General features: G+C 36.1%; 1 protein-coding gene across 2 annotated transcripts; it reads right to left on the minus strand.

Annotated features, from left to right (window-relative positions):
• Nucleotides 1-703: 703 nt before the first annotated feature.
• Nucleotides 704-19,279, minus strand: LOC111189867 (circularly permutated Ras protein 1-like). 2 transcript variants are annotated; one of them, XM_049480365.1, is made up of 19 exons: nt 18,824-19,279; nt 18,495-18,728; nt 17,408-17,602; nt 16,795-16,914; nt 16,084-16,164; nt 15,914-15,987; nt 14,185-14,364; nt 13,732-13,773; nt 13,507-13,596; nt 12,467-12,618; nt 11,766-11,847; nt 10,512-10,642; nt 7,393-7,477; nt 7,068-7,174; nt 5,265-5,374; nt 4,843-4,954; nt 2,694-2,834; nt 1,777-1,870; nt 704-862 (listed from the first exon to the last, which is right to left on the minus strand). In XM_049480365.1, exons 1-19 carry the CDS (start codon nt 18,879-18,881, stop codon nt 788-790), a joined length of 2,163 nt encoding a protein of 720 aa, XP_049336322.1. In that variant the 5' UTR covers nt 18,882-19,279; the 3' UTR covers nt 704-787. The 2 variants fall into 2 exon arrangements, with proteins under 2 accessions (XP_049336322.1, XP_049336321.1); XM_049480364.1 differs by having other exon boundaries at nt 16,084-16,167; nt 18,824-19,278.
• Between the last annotated feature and the right edge of the window lie 1,193 nt (nt 19,280-20,472).

Below are 20,472 nucleotides of genomic sequence, written 5' to 3' on the forward strand. Positions count from 1 at the left end.
TTATTATTATTATTATAATTTGAGAGTTAAGAACATTTATACCTGTTTAAGAGCCACTTTCACTAAGTTTCTGGATTATTGTAATAAAATCGGGGGTGTGGTTTCACACTTTGCTTCACCACGTGCCTCAAATATAAAATATATAATTACAAATATAAACATAAATCATATCATCTACAGGTTTACTCCCAGGAAGTCGGTCATTGGGTTTATTTCAATCCTGTTTATTTTCATCTTATCCACTTATTTACGTAGCAACACCATAGCAACCAAATAGCAACACTACAGCAGCATTGCCACAGCAACACCTTAGCAACCACCACCTGGTTGGTAGGTTACATCCCACAATTATAAAAACACCAATCTAAAGAAGCATGCTAATCAGTTTAGCAAAACTGATTACTGAGCATGAGCATATTATTTATAAATATAAAGATCAGCCATAGCAATTGCATGAGCATTAGCATCAGCAATAGCAATAGCATCAGAAATAGCATAAAGCATGAGCATTAGCATCAGCCATAGCAATTGCATGAGCATTAGCCTTAGAAATAGCTATAGCAATAGCAATCGCATGGGCATCAGCATGAGCTTTAGCATTGGCATTAGCAAAATCGATAGCATGAGCATCAGCAATAGCTTTAGCATTAACATTAGCATGAGCAATAGCATTAAGCAATAGCAATAACATCAGCAATAGCATAACACCTTAATTATACAGCAAAGTGTTTCTAATAAAGTGGCCACAGTGGTAGAAGGTGTTTCTGATAAAGTGGCCGGTGTGCGGTTAGCAGTAGGACTCGGTGTGGTAGTAGCCGTTCTTCATGGCGTACATCACAGCGGCGTCGGCGTCTGAGAGAGACTAACAGATACAGTGGAGAGGGTTAATCAGTAGAACAGGCTATGTTAGCTATTAGCATATGCTAACAAGTAATACAGGCCTATATTCCACCAATTAGCATCAGTTAGCTTGGTGCTATGGATTCAGTGCCTCAGGAAACTGACTTGGACCTAATATATCCATCAGTTAGCACTGGAGCTACGAGGTCAATGTATGTAAATATTAATGAAAACCTATACCCCACAAATTAGCACTGAAGCTAAAAGGCTAATGAAGTCCATGTAACAAATCCTAATGTTTGTATGCAGCTAATGTATCTAATGTACCTTATGTAGCTAATATAACTAATGTATTTAATGTACTTTATGTATTTAATGTAGCTAATGTAATTAATGTAGCTAATGTAATTAATGTAGGTAATGTATTTAATGTAGGTAATGTATTTAATGTAGGTAATGTAGCTAACTAATAATAAAAGCTTATATCCCCCCAATTAGCACAGAATCTAAAGGCTAGTGCAGATCTGAAGTCATATTATGGTATTAGGAAAAAATGTGTTTTATCAGAAGAATCACTTTAATGAAGGTTATGGTTAACGCTTTCTACAGATAAATAAATAAATAAATACATAAATAAATAAATGAATGAATGATCAGTGTAAATGTAGTATTTAGTTTTGAGAAATCACAGGTAAATACTTTAAGACCTGGAAGCATGATAACATAATATAGCATAATATTTAATAAAATGTATTTATTATATTAAATATTGCAATGTATATTTAGGATGAAGATTTTCCCAGAATATGAAATTTACATACATTTAAAAATACTGAATTATTATTATATTTCCACTTACATTTAAAATGTGTGTGGGTTAATAAGATGTGTGTGTGTGTGTGTGTGTGTGTGTGTGTGTGTGTGTGTGTGATGTACCTGTGTGTATATGTCCAGGTTGTTGTAGATGGGGTCAGAAGTTCTGATCCACTCTCTGAACATCAGCTCATCTTCAGTATTCTGTCTGTACTCACTGTAACACAATAATCACAATAATCACAGTAATCACAATTATATTCATTATCACAGTGCTCACAGAGAAAAGTTATTATCGACAGAAAACTCTCCAAATACACCATTAAACTCTAACATGTTACTGCTCTTTACTCACACTGACCCGCGCTGCTGTAGTAAAACCTGCTGCACTCTGACTTCCTGTTGCTGCTCTACTTCTAAATGATATGTCTTTATCTTAATATCGGTTTTATTACTGTTTTTAAAAGTTAAAAGGTTTTATTTTCATAACTTCTGAGTGCAGGTTCCTTTTATTCTTTTTTAATCTTATATTTATCTATTTTAACAGTTACTCTTTGAGTGTAAACTGGACGGTGAGATCACAGTTTGTGATGTGAATGACAATAAAATCTCTTCAAACCCTTTAAAATGTTTTGCAGTGTCTTGTTTAGCCTGTACTGTTACAGAAAAACTTTCTAGGAACTTTCTGAAAACATTAGACATAATAACCGTCTGCATCGTAACGTTTTTAGAATGTTTGCTACACAAATAATAACATTATGAAATAGTTCAAAGTAACATTCCCAAAACTCAACATTAAAACATTGTGAGGACTGACGTCACAGCGATGTTACCAAACCTTAACCTTAAATTAAATAAAAAACATTTTAAGAACGTCCAGAAACTCCAGCTTTTGACTTGATAACTGATACATATCCTATAGATATTTTACAGTCTAGTAATATTGATTATAATCACATCACGTAATTCATTATACTGACATTTCTTATCCTGTGTGAATCTGAATGATGCTGTTTATAACAGGAAGTGATGTCACTCACAGCGCTCGGTGGATCAGCTGTTTCTGAGCGTCTCTCTCGGCGTGGGCGTCTCGGAATCGGCCCCTGAGGGCCAAAGCTGCACTCGTCTGACCAGCGTTCACCATCAGCACCGACAGATCCAGACCACACACAGCCTGAGAACTACACACACACACACAATTACACACTACACAACTACACACACAACTACACACTACACAATTATACACAACTACACACTACACAACTACTGACTATAATAATAAAGAACATCATGTCCAGGGTGCGAGTTATTCAGTTATACAGTGATAACTGTATAATACAGTGTCTCACTTCTTTACTGTAACCTCTACAGACAAATCCATAATGTCTTCTCCATAATGTACCACTTATATACCACATAATAACCTTTATAAATCATATATAATATATTATACAGCAAAATCCACAGTTAATCCTGCTAAAACACACACAATGCTATTGGCTGCTATTTTCATCAGCTTTCTCACCATTTAGGAATTCTCCCACAGGAATCATTGTCATTTAATTCTAAATAAATAGAAAATAACAATGTAACTGAAAATCCCTGTAGATATAAATAAGGATTTTGTCCTTCATCTAATAATCACATATTTTGACACTGGGACTACAGTATTACATGTATATATATATATATATATATATATATATATATATATATATATATATATATATATATATATATATAATAAATGTATAAAAGTGGAGATGTAGGAATGCATTTATATAGCTTGGCTAATGCCTTTTTAAAAGCTTAGCTATTGTTATTTATTGGTATTTTCAAAGTAGCCTAATAAAAAGATAGAAAATAAGTCTTACCTTAAAAATGAGTAATTAAATCTGAGTAACTAATTCCTCACTAGGTGTGTTTTTACTGCAGCGTATAAAGCTTTTAGTTTCTTCTTCACATTTCCTTTCTGCCTTAACTGTTTCCCTGCATTAAAACTAAGTTAGTTTTCTCTACTTTAAACACTTTCCCTTTTTAGACTGTAGTTGATAAATAGATGATAAAGTGTTTTAAGAGTTTTACACATTTCTGCTTCACAAACAGCCCATATAAAACAGAACCTGGATTCCTGTTTGAACGTTCTGTTCTACCTTAAAAGCACCGTCACGGCAGCATTTAAAGCAGAATGGTAAATCAGCAGCATTTAAGGTGCTTGAGCACATTGCCTAACTTAGATGCACCTGACCAATAATCATCCAGCAGCAGGTAAACGAGAGGAATATGATTATAATCATGGAATAATGGTTTGATCCACTTTAGGGGGGATTGAAATCGTATCACAATATTCCCACAGAACTACCACAGAATATACCCCCTGAAACTACTGTTTTTACCCCTTTAGGGGGGGTTGAAGTCTTAATTAGGGGGGGTCTGACCCCTCCAATACCCCGTAATTCGAACCCTGATCACGTCCACGGTTCTGTTTCTACCTGGAGTCTTTTCAGATTTATCAGATTTATCAGTCGATAAGTTTATTACGTTTATTTGGAGAGTTTCTCCCTCTGCTTGGTTTGGTTTCACACAGGCATAAATCTAAACGCACCAAAATGCGCACCAATAAACCACATGGAATCTGTTGCTATCGTTACTATTGTTTATAAGGTGGTTGCTAAGGCATTGCTAGGCACTTGCTAAGGTATTCCAGGTGTTTGCTAAGATATAACTAGGTCTCCGGTGGTTGGGACAGTGTTGAATGGCAGTTGCTGTCATCTTTGTGGTGGTTGTTTTGGTGTTGATAGGCGGTTGGTAAGGTGTTGTTAAGTGGTTGCTAGGTCGCTGCTGTAGATTAATCTTTATTTATAAACACTAATAAAAGGAATCTGAGGGGAATCTTTTACTCATTCAAACCTGCACTCCAATAATAGAGACACATTCTGGCAGGGAGACATCATTTAGCACAACACCTATCAACATTCTTCAAACCAATCAGTGTAGAGTATAGAGAGACTCCGCCCACATAGGTGAGTAATGATGACAGGAAGTAGTAAAGTTGTTTATTCACTAAACTGCAGTGTAAAACTAATCTAAACTAATCAGGTCAAATAAAATAAAGACCTGTTAAAGTTGAAATTTTATATAAGATCAATAATAATCGATCGATCGATTGATTAATTGATTGATTACCTGTCATCGGTGGTCTGGAGGTTGGTGGTCAGAACTCTGAGCATGCTCAGTCCATCCCAACGACAATACCTCACCAACAACTGAACACTAACACTCCTACCCTGCTGCAGAACTGCAGAGAGAGAGAGAGAGAGAGAGAGAGAGAGAGAGAAAGAGAGAGAGAAAGAGAGAAAAAGAGAGAGAGAAAGAGAGAAAAAGAAAGAAAGAGAAAGAGAAAGAGAGAGAGAGAGAGAGAGAGAGAGAGAGAGAGAGAGAGAGAGAGAGATGTTATGTTTGAAACCTAATATGTCCTATTATGGATCTATTATACTGAGGAATGCTTTGGGTCATTGTCTTGTTGGAAGATCTAGAGATGCTCAAACTTCAGCTCATCACAGAAAGCCCTCAGCCAATCAGATCAGCAAGATGATTGATGTTCTTACTGGTGTTTGCTGCTGCCTGTCCGTACTGAAAGGTGATCTGTGATTCTTCTGTGATGTTCCCAACCTCCCGTATCCCACAATGCCCTGCTTGCCTCTCCCCTATCACCGTCCTACAGACACAACACAACGGTATGGTTAGAAGCTTTCCTACATTCCTCACAAATCAAGATCATGGTAATATTGAGATTTCAATGATATTATACATCTTTAAAATAAAAACAAATGCAATAATTTACAGCATGAGTTTACATTTTGAAGAATCCTCTGAAATATTTATCCCTTTAAATCTGAACAGGTTTCAGCCCGAAACCCACTTTTCTCGTGGTTAAAAATCACAACCCACTTTTATTCACTTCCTGTCCAAAATAAAAGTCTCCATCTGTATTTAAGTGAGTAAATGATGTGGGGTTGGTTGATGCTGCAGGTTTAGGTTCAGCAACAGTATGTGCTGAAAGAATGAGGTCAGCTGACTCTACCTGAATATACTGAATATAGACCAGGTTATTCTTCCAACAATGGATTAATTTTTTCTTCATATTCCAAGATGAACAATATCAGGATTCATGGTGCTGGAATTGTGAAAGAGTTCTGGGTTCAGGGAGCATGACTGGAGCAGTATTAGCATTAGCTGCTAACCGTGCTAAGCGCTAGCTCTTTCACTGTTCAGAGGTGAGTATATCGGACTGTAGTCTGCGTGTTTACCGTGTTAAAATAAGCTACGTGGGACGAACCGATAGATAATATCACCCTGGCTTACTGGGGTCCTCAGGGTAGCGCTATCAGGGAGCATTTATTAGCACTAAGTGTTGCTAACCACAGCTAGCTTTAGGATAAATCTGTAAATCTAAGATTACTGTAAATAAACGGAAACTCTTGATTCACCCAAATAAACAGTTTTCAGGAGAGAAATCTGTGTAGATTAACATCCAGCACTCGTTTAACTTTAAAAATTATTTGATTTATAATCTGGTGTGCTTTATTGTGTGAAAAATACGGTATATACTGTATTAATATTTTCAAAACCCACCAGAGACCCCAACAATCTCTGCAGCTTCTCTCCACACTCTGATTGGATAGATGCATTGCGTCGAAATTTGCTATTAAAAATGAATGGGATAAATTGGTGTAAATACAGTGTAACAGCTCTCAACTTCCTGTTAGTGATCATGATGGACTACAGCTGAAAGCGTCTCAGAACCACTTAAAAAGGTTCTGACTGGCAGCTCCAATCGGATCAGAACCAAACGTCTCCTGGATCCGGTTCTGAACTTCTCCAACATCACTTATTCAGACAGCTGTATGTAAGAACCAGTTACTGGGAGGCGGAGCCACTTCAGGTAGGATCTGTCCAATCAGCTGAGAGTAAACTGATTTTTAGTTCAGATCAGAAACAGCCCAAAATCCAAACAAATAAAAACAAAAACCGACCTGGCATGAACTGGAAGCTGCTGGAGCTCCAGTATCACCAGCATCACCAGTATCACCAGTATCACCAGTATCACTGTCTACAGTTCAGAGTTTTACCTCACCATAGACTCCGCCTCCAAAACCCACACCTTCAAATCTCCACTAAAGCTCACAGCTCAACCTCATATAGAAAATATAATCCTTATGGATAAATATTTTATGGTAAGATAGGTCAGAGATTGTTGAGGTGTTAAACCTCAGTAACACTGTAGCAGCTGTTAAACATGGTGGTGGGAGCATCATGCTTTGGGGCTGTTCTATAGAGCATTATATATATATATATATTGTATTAAACAGGTAAATATATAAAACTCAGGAAATGTTTAAATCACTTACAGAACTTTAGGGAACAGCAGGGTGACGGTGCAGCTCGTAGCAATGATCCTGTCATCAATCAGCCGCATAAACTCCTCCCCCAGATCATCATAGCTAGATATTACTACCTATATATGCACACACACAATATATATATATATATATAATATTTATAGCAGAATATTATAACCTCCTCCTTGTTTCTCTCTATATAGATCACTAAAATAGAGCCTATATTTCCTATAAGCTTAGTAGAGCTGAAAAAACATAATGAACAATGAACGTAGTAAATATGTTGATCAGTAAATATATATAAATATATATTTTATAGTAAAAATGTACACACCTTTCCTCCGGTTCCGTCTGTAACTCGTCCCAATTCATCCAGTCTACAGACTGAACCCTCCAGAGACACCACAGATACCGACACACTGCAGAGAGACAGATAAAAGCTTTATATGAAATACATTTATTTAATAATTAATACTTTAATTTAATCATCAACCAACAAATCAATATTTTGGTTTTTACTCTGTTCCATATCCTACCTTATTTTTATTATAATATTACATGGCATCTCTACATCCAGTACAATAAGGTTTACAAATGGGTCATAAATAAAAACATGAACATGCTTGTTTATATTTTTACTCTATTCTTACATTAGTGCTGTAAGCTTACAAGATCATCGTGATAAACAATGTGCTGTGATTTTTTTTCTCCCAAAAATATATTTAATAAAGGGTTAATTAATAAAGTAAATGAATACTCAGGGAAGTGTTGGTGATTTTTACACTAGAATATTATAAAGTGTTGAGTTTTAATGAGATTTAATGGAGGAAATAAAGGCTAGTTTAGCTCCATATTCCACACTCAACAACCTAAAGAGGAAATGTGCCATCAAATATTTTCAAATAATAATTTTTAAAAGGTAATCTACATTCTGAATTCTGCAGTAGTGACGCTGTATCCGGCACCATCACTGTAAACTTCACCTCACGTTAAAACACAGCATGTGTTAATGTGTTAATGGGTCCTGGTTTTATTAATATATTAATATAATATATGTAGCTGAGGATTGTGAGTGCTATTATTAATATATTATTGTAATATATGTAGTGGTGTATGGTGAGTGTTATTAATATATTAATATAATATATGTAGTGGTGAATGGTGAGTGTTATTATTATTTATTAATATATTGTATGTAGTGGTGTATGGTGAGTGTTATTAATATATTAATATAATATATGTAGTGGTGTATGGTAAGTGTTATTAATATATTAATATAATATATGTAGTGGTGAATGGTGAGTGTTATTATTATTTATTAATATATTGTATGTAGTGGTGTATGGTGAGTGTTATTAATATATTAATATAATATATGTAGTGGTGTATGGTAAGTGTTATTATTATTTATTAATATATTGTACGTAGTGGTGTATGGTGAGTGTTATTAATATATTAATATAATATATGTAATATATGTAGTGGTGTATGGTAAGTGTTATTAATATATTAATATAATATATGTAGTGGTGTATGGTAAGTGTTATTAATATATTAATATAATATATGTAGTGGTGAATGGTGAGTGTTATTATTATTTATTAATATATTGTATGTAGTGGTGTATGGTGAGTGTTATTAATATATTAATATAATATAGGTAGTGGTGAATGGTGAGTGTTATTAATATATTAATATAATATATGTAGTGGTGTATGGTAAGTGTTATTAATATATTAATATAATATATGTAATATATGTAGTGGTGTATGGTAAGTGTTATTAATATATTAATATAATATATGTAGTGGTGAATGGTGAGTGTTATTAATATATTAATATAATATATGTAATATATGTAGTGGTGTATGGTAAGTGTTATTAATATATTAATATAATATATGTAGTGGTGTATGGTGAGTGTTATTATTATTTATTAATATATTGTACGTAGTGGTGTATGGTGAGTGTTATTAATATATTAATATAATATATGTAGTGGTGTATGGTAAGTGTTATTATTATTTATTAATATATTGTACGTAGTGGTGTATGGTGAGTGTTATTAATATATTAATATAATATAGGTAGTGGTGTATGGTGAGTGTTATTAATATATTAATATAATATATGTAATATATGTAGTGGTGTATGGTAAGTGTTATTAATATATTAATATATTAATATAATATATGTAGTGGTGTATGGTGAGTGTTATTAATATATTAATATAATATATGTAGTGGTGTATGGTAAGTGTTATTAATATATTAATATAATATATGTAGTGGTGTATGGTGAGTGTTATTAATATATTAATATAATATATGTAGTGGTGTATGGTAAGTGTTATTATTATTTATTAATATATTGTACGTAGTGGTGTATGGTGAGTGTTATTAATATATTAATATAATATAGGTAGTGGTGTATGGTGAGTGTTATTAATATATTAATATAATATATGTAATATATGTAGTGGTGTATGGTAAGTGTTATTAATATATTAATATATTAATATAATATATGTAGTGGTGTATGGTGAGTGTTATTAATATATTAATATAATAGATGTAGTGGTGTATGGTAAGTGTTATTATTATTTATTAATATATTGTATGTAGTGGTGTATGGTGAGTTTTATTAATATATTTATATAATATATGTAATATAGGTAGTGGTGTATGGTGAGTGTTATTAATATATTAATATAATATATGTAGTGGTGTATGGTGAGTGTTATTAATATATTAATATAATATATGTAGTGGTGTATAGTGAGTGTTATTAATATATTAATATAATATATGTAGTGGTGTATAGTGAGTGTTATTAATATATTAATATAATATATGTAGTGGTGTATAGTGAGTGTTATTAATATATTAATATAATATATGTAGTGGTGTATGGTAAGTGTTATTAATATATTAATATAATATATGTAGTGGTGTATGGTAAGTGTTATTAATATATTAATATAATATATGTAGTGGTGTATGGTAAGTGTTATTAATATATTAATATAATATATGTAGTGGTGTATAGTGAGTGTTATTAATATATTAATATAATATATGTAGTGGTGTATGGTAAGTGTTATTAATATATTAATATAATATATGTAGTGGTGTATGGTGAGTGTTATTAATATATTAATATAATATATGTAGTGGTGTATGGTAAGTGTTATTAATATATTAATATAATATATGTAGTGGTGTATGGTGAGTTTTATTAATATATTAATATAATATATGTAGTGGTGTATGGTGAGTGTTATTAATATATTTATATAATATATGTAATATATGTAGTGGTGTATGGTAATTGCTGTTATTAATATATTATTTTAATATATGTGGTGGTGTTTGGTGAGTTTTGATATGAATATATTAATATAATATAGGTAGTGGTGTATGGTGAGTGTGGGGGTGAGGTGGTTGATTGTACCCGTGCGCCGCTGCAGTCTCTGACAGATCCCTGTAGAATATTGACGAGGAGACGATTGAACGATTGGGAAAAAGACTCGGATTCAAACCACCCAATCCTGCATCAGGAACACCATCAGTACACACCAGCACCTAACACACACACACACAATATTCCTTATTCCTTATATATATAAATATATATATATATATTATCAGCCGGTAATGCACTGTAACCGAAGCTCTCCATGTATTACTCCGCCACATACAGGTAACCTAGCAACGATGCAGCGCTTACAAGCCAAACAGAGCAGCAATGGAACTATTTTAACTGGTGGTGTTTTTATAACCAATCAGATCCTATTTAACTCCTCCTCTTTAACTCTTTAAAATCTTTCAATAAACAGAGATAATGGAACTGTGGTGTAATCACAATAATACACTTGTAATATTGTAAAATTTTAATATTGCTGATCTATGACCACAGCACAGCAGTGCCAATATTACACGTTATAGCACAAACCTCAAGTGTATTATTGCTTTATTATTATACGGAGCTCCATCATTTCACAGGAACACAGATCCTCCACTGATCACAGATCAATACCCGGGTCTTTATACCCCTCTATAACCCAAACCTGATATTATATAAATCATCAAGCTCCAGAGAGTCCTAATCTACTGGCAGCACTTCTCTACTACAGGAATTAGACAAGCTGTGTGTGCTTTTGCACGTCTGAGTCAGCTATGAGGCCATTTTACAACAACAGTATACAGCAGTATTCATATTTAACCTTTTATTATATGTAACGTGTAACGTGCTCTTGTGTACAGGACATATACATATAAGTGCATTTTAAATTTAATTTACATAAAGAAAATACACATTAAATATACTTTATCTTTATTTCCATAAAATTAATTTTAAGCAATATAATTTAAATTATATGGTGTGTTGTTAAAATATATATAGTGGCATTAAATACTGATTATAGTGTACTTTAGTGTAGTTTTTTTTCAGTGTTATTAGAGTAAAAAAAATATGTGCATCAATACATAAAGTAGTACTTTTATAATATACTTCAAGTGTAGTAAAAATGATGTTAAAAAAACACAAACTTAAATCTAATAAGGTTCGCAGAAGATATATGAAAAAGGCTTTTAAAAACACAATCTAATGTTTTATGTTGTGTTTAAATATAGCTTCATTATAACTGAAATATATGTAAGGTGCCATAAGCTGTTTCCAAAAAATACTTTTAAACCCTCCGCTGACCTTTGACCCAGGGTGGTTGGAGGCCATCGTTATGGAGACGAGGGCAGCAGGTCCGAGGGCGGACGCTCCGCACTCCTCCAGCCTGTGATTGGTTAAACAACAGGAAATACAATCACTAACCACAGTCTGGTGTTACATCGAGTTTACCCAGGACTAAATTTACATTATTATAAATGTTCTGTATTTGTAGATTAATACTAAACTCATCCAAATTATAATATAATATAAAGGAAAACATATAGAATTATTTAATAAACTAAGCAGTTTTTGTTTATATTTTAGTTTTTTTTGCTTCCTTTAAGAAATGAAAGTCTGTCAATCTGAAACATTTCAAGAACTTTGAAAGTATCCTTACATGCAGACACAGCAAAGACCATCAAAAGTATTATGATGGAACTGGCCCTCATCAGGACCAGCCCAGAAAAGGAAGAGCAAAAGAGTTACGTTGGTTGCATGTTAGTGACCACCCACCCAGCACTGCACATGCAAGATGACTGAGTGCAGGAGTAGCAGGTTTCATAGGTTTAGCAAAGAAGATTACAAAATCAAATATTATTGCATAGGCTGTTATATTGCATTAGCTGTTATATTGCATTAGCTGTTATATTGCATTAGCTGTTATATTGCATTAGCTGTTATATTGCATTAGCTGTTATATTGCATTAGCTGTTATATTGCATTAGCTGTTATATTGTAGCTACCTATGAATCTCCATCTGAAGGTTGGCTTGACTCTCAGACAGAGGGGGCGGAGTTGGAAAGCTAAGCCCCGCCTCCTCAAGGAGGTTTTTATCAGATAGTTCTCCTCCCTGAAGAACTCGGGGCGGGACTTCACCGTAACCGTGTATCGTTACCTAACAAAACACACATTAGCATTAGCGCTATTAATTTTTGTATAGAAGTGTATTTTACACCCATTTAATACCTATAATTTACACTGCTCTTAATCTAGAACAATCTAGAACCTAGAAATCCATTCCCTGTGTTTGCAGGTGTTTTATAGAGCAGGATCTACAGGCCCAGCTGTAGCAACATCTGTGGGTAAATGTGCTGCAGGATCCATACAGAACCTGTAGAACCTCCAAACCCAACCCTCTCAATCTCATCTTATATCCAGGATAGAGGAACCAACAGGTACTAGATCCTCCTTTCAGTTACAGAACAGATTTACCCCCCAATAAACTTATTAATAAACTATAAGGGCCCTATCATACACCCTGCACAAGGTACGTCGTGATGTTCATTGCTATCTTACACCCCAACAACAGTTTATTTTCACATCTTGCTCCCACACTGTTAAAATAGCGTCAGGCTTTAGAAATATATCTACACTGAGCAGTCAGGTATATTTCTGGTGTATTTGTATCTTGGCCGTGGGAAATACATGTGCGCCACTGAATGATTAAAACCCTGACAACAGTCAACAGTCAGCAGTGCAATCATGACACCCCAATCACAATACCCCACACCAACACTTCTTTACCACAGCAAAAATACACCTCACCCAGAGCCTTCAGAAATCAACTATAAACATTAAATATATACTTAAGAATCTGCACAGTAACTGTGAGTTATTATTAGTTTATAAGGATAATAAGGAAGGTATACTTTATCCTTTACAGTTTATTATGAGACCTTTATTATGTGTTATATTATTAATAACTTTATTAATGACAGTTAAAGAGTTTGCTTTACTTATTTATAAAGGTTATTAATATATAATCCACCAATATGATAATTACCTTTTCACCGAAAGTCACAAGACCAACACGAGTCTCTGGAAGCTTTTCACTCAAAACCTGAACACACTGTAGTACAGCCTCCTGTACACACTACACACACACACACACACACACACATATACACACAAATATACACAAATATACACACACACACTGTGTAAGCTGATAGTGAATAAATGTGTAATAAATGTGCGAACAGTGTTATTAGATGATAGTGTAACTCACGTGGAGGCGGGACCTGTGTGTAGCACTTTTCTGTTTTACAACCTGCAGTAGAAACAAACAATAACAAACAATACCCGTGATACCATAGCAACCACTTAGCAGCACCACATCAACCACCTGGGATTCTGTAGCAACCTCAAGTGACACAATAATGACCACCAAGCAACACTTTGGCAACCAATTAGAAACATTATAGTAAACTTCCGGTGTCCTATATCAACCACTTAGGAACATTATAGCAACCAATTCAGAACACCATAGCAGCCACCAAATATGATAAGCCAGTTATGAAATGATAAATTTATTAATTTACAAAATCTATATAACCACCTAGTGTACGGTTAGCAACACCATTCACCTGGAAGTCCATATCAACCCCCTAGCAAAGGCATACTGACAACCTTACCTAGCAACTCTACAGCAACAATAGCATAACACCATAGCAACACACACCTGAGCACTGGTACTCATGGAGTGTGAGGTAGAGATACAGAAGATGAGCAGGTTACTGTCCGCTGAGGAGCCTCTGATCCCAGGACTCAACTGGAAGAGGCAGTCCTCACAACCAGTGGGCGGGTCTATAGGAGAGGAAGGGGCGGGGCTCCAAGACTGACAGAAATAACATTCTTTTACCTAAAAAAAGGAAAACGTTTGACTTTAGTCTTTTTACTTCCTAAAATAAATCAGTTGTTCAGAATGTTTTAAAATGTTTTAAACCTCGTCCTCAAAAACATTTCTTATAATCACACACTTTTCTGGAAACACTTTGTAACATAATAGTATAATTTGTTTAAAAATGTTAGAGTTTTTTGAACATTCGCATCCTTCTAAAGATTACATGCATTTCTAACTCAAAAACAATAGAGGGAGCTATAAATTTAACAAAGAACCAATTAAATGTATTGTAATTTACAACACTACAGCCCTGTCTGGACAGGATTAGTTTCTCAGGGGGTTCTGGGTAATTTTCTCTTTTATGGGGGTTTTCATCCTCTGTGATTTTATTCCCGTCCAGAACGATCATGTAGGTGTTTTATTTCCCAGACGTCCACTGAGAAAATTACAGGCTGAATTATCTACTGTTTTTCTCTGAACTCCGTGCTCCTCAGGTAATTTTAGTCCCGTCCGGACGCACATCTCTGAGTTTCGTCTCCTTTAATAAAATAGATATTTGTCCACTGCCGCACACCGTAATTACACTTTGGGCGCACCACGATTTCCATGGAGATCCACGTTAAAAAAACACATCAGCTAGCGGAAATGGAGGAGCTACTGAACTTGATGATGTCATGTGACCGAGAAAACCTAAAAACTCACTGGTCCTCCTGTTTTATCACTGAATAGAAGTGTGAAATATGTTACACAGACTTCCCCCCGAGAAAATAATCCCGTCAAGATAGCAGACATCCCAAGTTGCAAAAGTTGATTTCAGGGAGGTCCCCCCCCCCCCAACCACCCCCCCCCGCCCAGGCGACAAAAAAAAATAAAAATTCAACCAACTCACCAAATGATAACGAAACTTTAATTTTATATTAATTAATTTTATTAATGAGTTTTATCTTTTTTCTTTTTGGAAGGCCTCTGCTTTCCTGCCTCTGCTTTTTTTTTATTTGACAAAAATTGACAGTAACAATATCACAAGAAATTGCACAACATCAAAAACATTTCATATCATATTACAATAATTATTAATATTGCCTCCGCCATGATCTGCTTTCTCTCACTCACTGAACAAATCCTGTCCGGGAGGGGGGGAAAACACTGCCCGCCCACATTTGATTGGCTGTCTCACAGACTCTTTGCAGAGAACAGGCCAATCAGAACCCTCTCTGTTTTCTCTCTCTCCTTCCCACACGCGATTAGAGAATAAAAGTCTGTGGCCTGTGTGGCGTTTGGGGCACTCGTTCTGAATTTCGGGAGATTATATGTGACTCGCGGGCATCAGGGAGCCTCTACCGAAATGCGGGAGACTCCCACAGCTTCAGGGAGACTTGGTTTGTCGGAGATAGGGATATAGTTACGCAGTTCTTAAAGTTTTTTTGTTGTTTGTTGTTGTTCCTTACAGTTACACAGTTCTTTTAGCTACATACTTCTTGTCATACCACATTGTTTGTAGAGTATAAAGGTATACAGAGTATAAAACACAGATAATAACAGTAACATGTAGTTATGTTATGTGTACCATGTTATCGTAGCTGGACTCCAACACGGATCCACATCCAAAACAGGACGTCGGTTCTCCCAGCACAGGCTCACCTAACCGCCCCCGACCCACACAAACCAGTATAAACATGTTATTATATTACAAAATAATCAATCAGATTCATCACATTAAAACTGAGCAGATCTTACCCGGCTCCTCCATCACCAGCTTCCCCAGATTAACCAGCAACACGTTCGGGTTTCCAGGCAGCAGCTGACCCTCAGACTCTCCTGCTGGAACCATCATCACTATCATCACCATCATCATCATCATCATCATCATCACTATAACAGTAATTATAATTTGTGTTTCAGAAGTAAGGAAACACCAGAAGATGGTGATCCAGATGTAGATGCAAGCTGTGGTGGAACCTGATATTACCCGTTACAGTGCACGTGATAGTACATGTGGTAGTATGTGTGAAGGGTGCATGTGATCATACATGTGATTGTGCACGTGGTAGTACACCTCTCATAAATACGATAATAGGATTTTATTAGTAGCTACATTTTTATTTAAAATTGAAAGTACCTTTTTTACTAGTTGAGCAATTTTTTTACTAAAGCCAATTACAGCATGAAAACATGTGTTAACTGACAATCAGTTATCATTAACCACAAATTGAGCATTTATATAGTACATAACATTAAAAGAGTTATTGTTATATATTATATAATTACATAACTGGACAATGAAGGGATTTTAAAAAATGTGATTAAACCTTAAATAAACGTTAAAATGCGGGGTGGGTAGTTTAGCATGTCCTGGCTGAAGGAGTGTACTGTATCTGGGCTGTGTAAAAGTGTGTAAAGGTGTGTTCACTCAGGTCCTGTAGGATCTACAGCTGGAAGTTCTCAGACCTTCAGTAGCCGGAGCGCTGCTGGCGGGGAGGTGGTCCCGGCCGGAAACAGGGCGCACTAATACGTACTCCGGGCATTTCGGTAAGAAGGGTGGGCGTGGCGGAAGGGGCGGAGCTTCAGCTGTAAGAACAGAGGATTTCTGTGTTATTAACAGTTTATACTGACCTCTAGTGGAGAATCACAGCACTGACTGTTACATCAGAACAGCAGGACTGTAGAGTAACTCAGTAACTCATTACTGAAGATGATCCACTGTATCATCTGATTATAGTAAATGTGTGGGATTTGTTTCTATTGGACGCTCTATCAACACTCCTATACCCCTACCACCCAATCTGCAGCTACTGTGTACAGAGAATACTGGAGTTATTATGGGATGGATTATCACAGGAGGAACCTCTACAACTTCTTGCTGAGACGTCTGCAGTGTTACACATACGATACACACTACTACTGTATGTGTGGATCAATAAATATTACTCTAAAAATCAGAATAAATTTATAATAATTTATTGATCCTGATAACTTTTATCTTCTTTCTCAATAGAATAAAATTCCCTCACTTCCTCCTGGGAGCAGATACTGTATTAGATGATGAGTGTAGGTGGTGTACCTGGTGTCTGGGAGGTCCTGTAGTTACGGGGGGAGGTGGGGGGTTTAGAGGCCTGTGATTCGGGGTCTGGGGGCGGCGGCTCGTAGATGGGTTCACTGCTGTTTGATGGTGTTTGAGGTTTTCTGATTGGCTTAGCAGTGGTGGAGGGAGCAGACGGGGGAAGATGCACCTTCCAAACCCGTGGAGGAGAAGTGACTGAAAAAACAACATATTTATACACATATAAATTAATACCTGGTTTAAACAGCAGCAGATCTTCTGAATATATCTACACTGATGGGCGTGGTGTTCTGGAAATGAGGTGTGTTCAGGTACATTTCTGGAGTTTTATCTTGTTTATCTTGGTAACAGAAAACACAGGAGCTCCACTGACTGAATACAACCTAGACAGACGCCAACAGTCAGACGTTCATCGCTATCTCGGTAACACAGGCGCCGTGCCGAGCCGAGCGTACACCCCCACTTATTACACACACATGAACACACAGCAGCACAAACCCAACTTTTACATCAACAATAAACAGAATAGTAAATAAAATAACATTGCTGTTCCCGTAAATGAGCTGCTGGAGCTCCTTCACAGCGTCAACCAGCAGCTCAGTTTCCTCTGCTGAGAAGAGTTTGTTGGACACGTCCAGGTAGCTGCACCGTTACAATAGCAATCCACCAAAGACAGAGCTCACCTGACCTACTCTTAAAGAGAATGATGAGCAAGAGACACTCTGAAAATTATTAACCACACCCATGATTAATTAAGAGAATTAGTACATGACTTTTGCGTTGCGTTACAAACAGTGAAAGACATACTTTTCCTGTTGTTATTATAGCAAAGACACACTGAGACACCTTAAATCAAGCTGCACGGTGCTATTGTAACCCAAAATTTGTCCGTGGTGTTGTACATATACATCAGTTGCTTCCCTAAAATTTCGAAAACGTTTGCTGCGTCTGTAAAAATCATGTTTTTACCTCCGTTTTAAATATGGGTGGAGCTTTGGCTTTAGTTGGATGCGCTGTGTTTTGTCATTTCGCTAATTTGTTTTTTTTACGTAACTTTTACTGCAATGTACTGAAGACTGAAACTCACCTGTGTTGTTTGGTGGGGTGGGCGGAGTTCTCGACAGGTTCTCGTAGACAGGTGTGTGTGAGGGGTTTCTGGGACTGGTTGAAAGGTGTGGTTTAGGGGTGGTGGGGACAGGGGGCGATGGTGAGCATTGTTTTGAGGGTTTAGTGGGTACGGGTGGTTTGGGGGCGGGGATTGGTTTAGGGGGCGTGGCTGTAGAGCTCTTAATGGGAAAGTCCTTTGCTGGAGGGAGAAGAGCTGAGAAAAGACGAAAAACAATTAATTAGATTAAAGAAATAAATACAAAAAAATAACCAATACTGCGTACCTTACATACAAGCTCCGCCCCTCACCTGAGCGCTTCACCTGCTTCGCTGGAGAAATATAAACAAATTCACACGCGAACTCCATCTGATTCTGTGTTAATCTGGGCCCTGTGATTGGATAATAAAGTTACAACATTAACAGTGATTCAGAAAGATCAAAAAGAGAGTACAAAGCAATTACCACCCAATAATAATCAAACAACCCCCAGAGAGTACCTGAGCAACCACCCTGATCCTTTACCACCCCATAACACTCACATTTACACTCTTTAACACCCAGTCCCCTAACAAGCCCCAGAGAGTACCTGAGCAACCACCCTGATCCTTTACCAACACACAATATTCAAACTCTACCTATACTGTCAAAACAACCCCCAAAAGGACCCGAGCAACCACCCTGATCCATTACTACCCCATAGCACTCAAACCACACCACACTCTCCAACACCCAGTCCTTAAACAGCCCCCAGAGAGTACCTGAGCAACCACCCTGATCCATTACCAACACACAATATTCAAACTCTACCAACACTGTCAAAACAACCCCCAAAATGACCTGAGCAACCACCCTGATCCATTACCACCCCGTAACACTGAAACCCCAGACAGTACCTGATCACCCTGATCCTTTACCACTCAAACCAGGAAGAAGAAAAATGAGGAAAAGGAAACAAAACTTACATTTCAATCATGCCAACACACACACACACACACACACACACACACACACACACACACACACAAACCTTAACTGTACCTGAAAGCTCAGTCAGATATAAGGAAAAATAAGACGATATTGATAGTGTGTGTTTTGTGTGTTTTAGAATACGATAGAAAGAGTGTGTGTGTGTGTGTGTGTGTGTGTGTGTGTGTGTGTGTGTGTTTGTTTGTGTGTGTGTGTGTGTGTGTGTGTATACTTACAGAGCTGTAGATGTGTGTATGTGTGTCTGCTGCCGCGGTTTGGCTTTTAAGTGTTTTTACCGCAACCTGAAAAACCTGCTTCTCTACTCATCCACCTAAACACACACACATACACACACACACACACACACACACACACACACACACATACACACACACACACACACACACACACACACATACACACACACACACACACACACACACACACACACACACACACACAAACACACACACACACACAAACACACTCACACACAGCTTCCAACTAAGTTATGTAATGCAGGTCTGAACAGATACAGTAGGAAGAGCTTTAACTCTTTAGATATACAGTGATTTAAGCAGAACATTATAACTGATATCTGAGATTTATAGAGCTATGCCTAAATACACACATACTGTATTAATATAAATGAACAGATTTTAATCTGCTATTAATATACAGCAGCAGTAGGGGGCGCTATATTCACTGGTTTACTACACAGCTCCCACATACAGATCTGTACTGCTGCACCAGTGGATTATAATAAGACTGAATATAATTCATATAATTCTGATTTATTCCTCCTGCTTTAATGATTAATCTATTATAAAGCTTATAAAGCTATAATAACACACATATTACCAGATAGTGTAGTTATATATATATATATATACTGTATGCTGTAATCAACATATAATATAAAAATGATTCATAATTCTAACTTGTTTTTTAACATTTCACTACTTTATTACTTTGAAAGACCATCATATAA

This window comes from Astyanax mexicanus, chromosome 6, assembly GCF_023375975.1.
Source record: "Astyanax mexicanus isolate ESR-SI-001 chromosome 6, AstMex3_surface, whole genome shotgun sequence".
Classification (NCBI taxonomy): Eukaryota; Metazoa; Chordata; class Actinopteri; order Characiformes; family Acestrorhamphidae; genus Astyanax; species Astyanax mexicanus.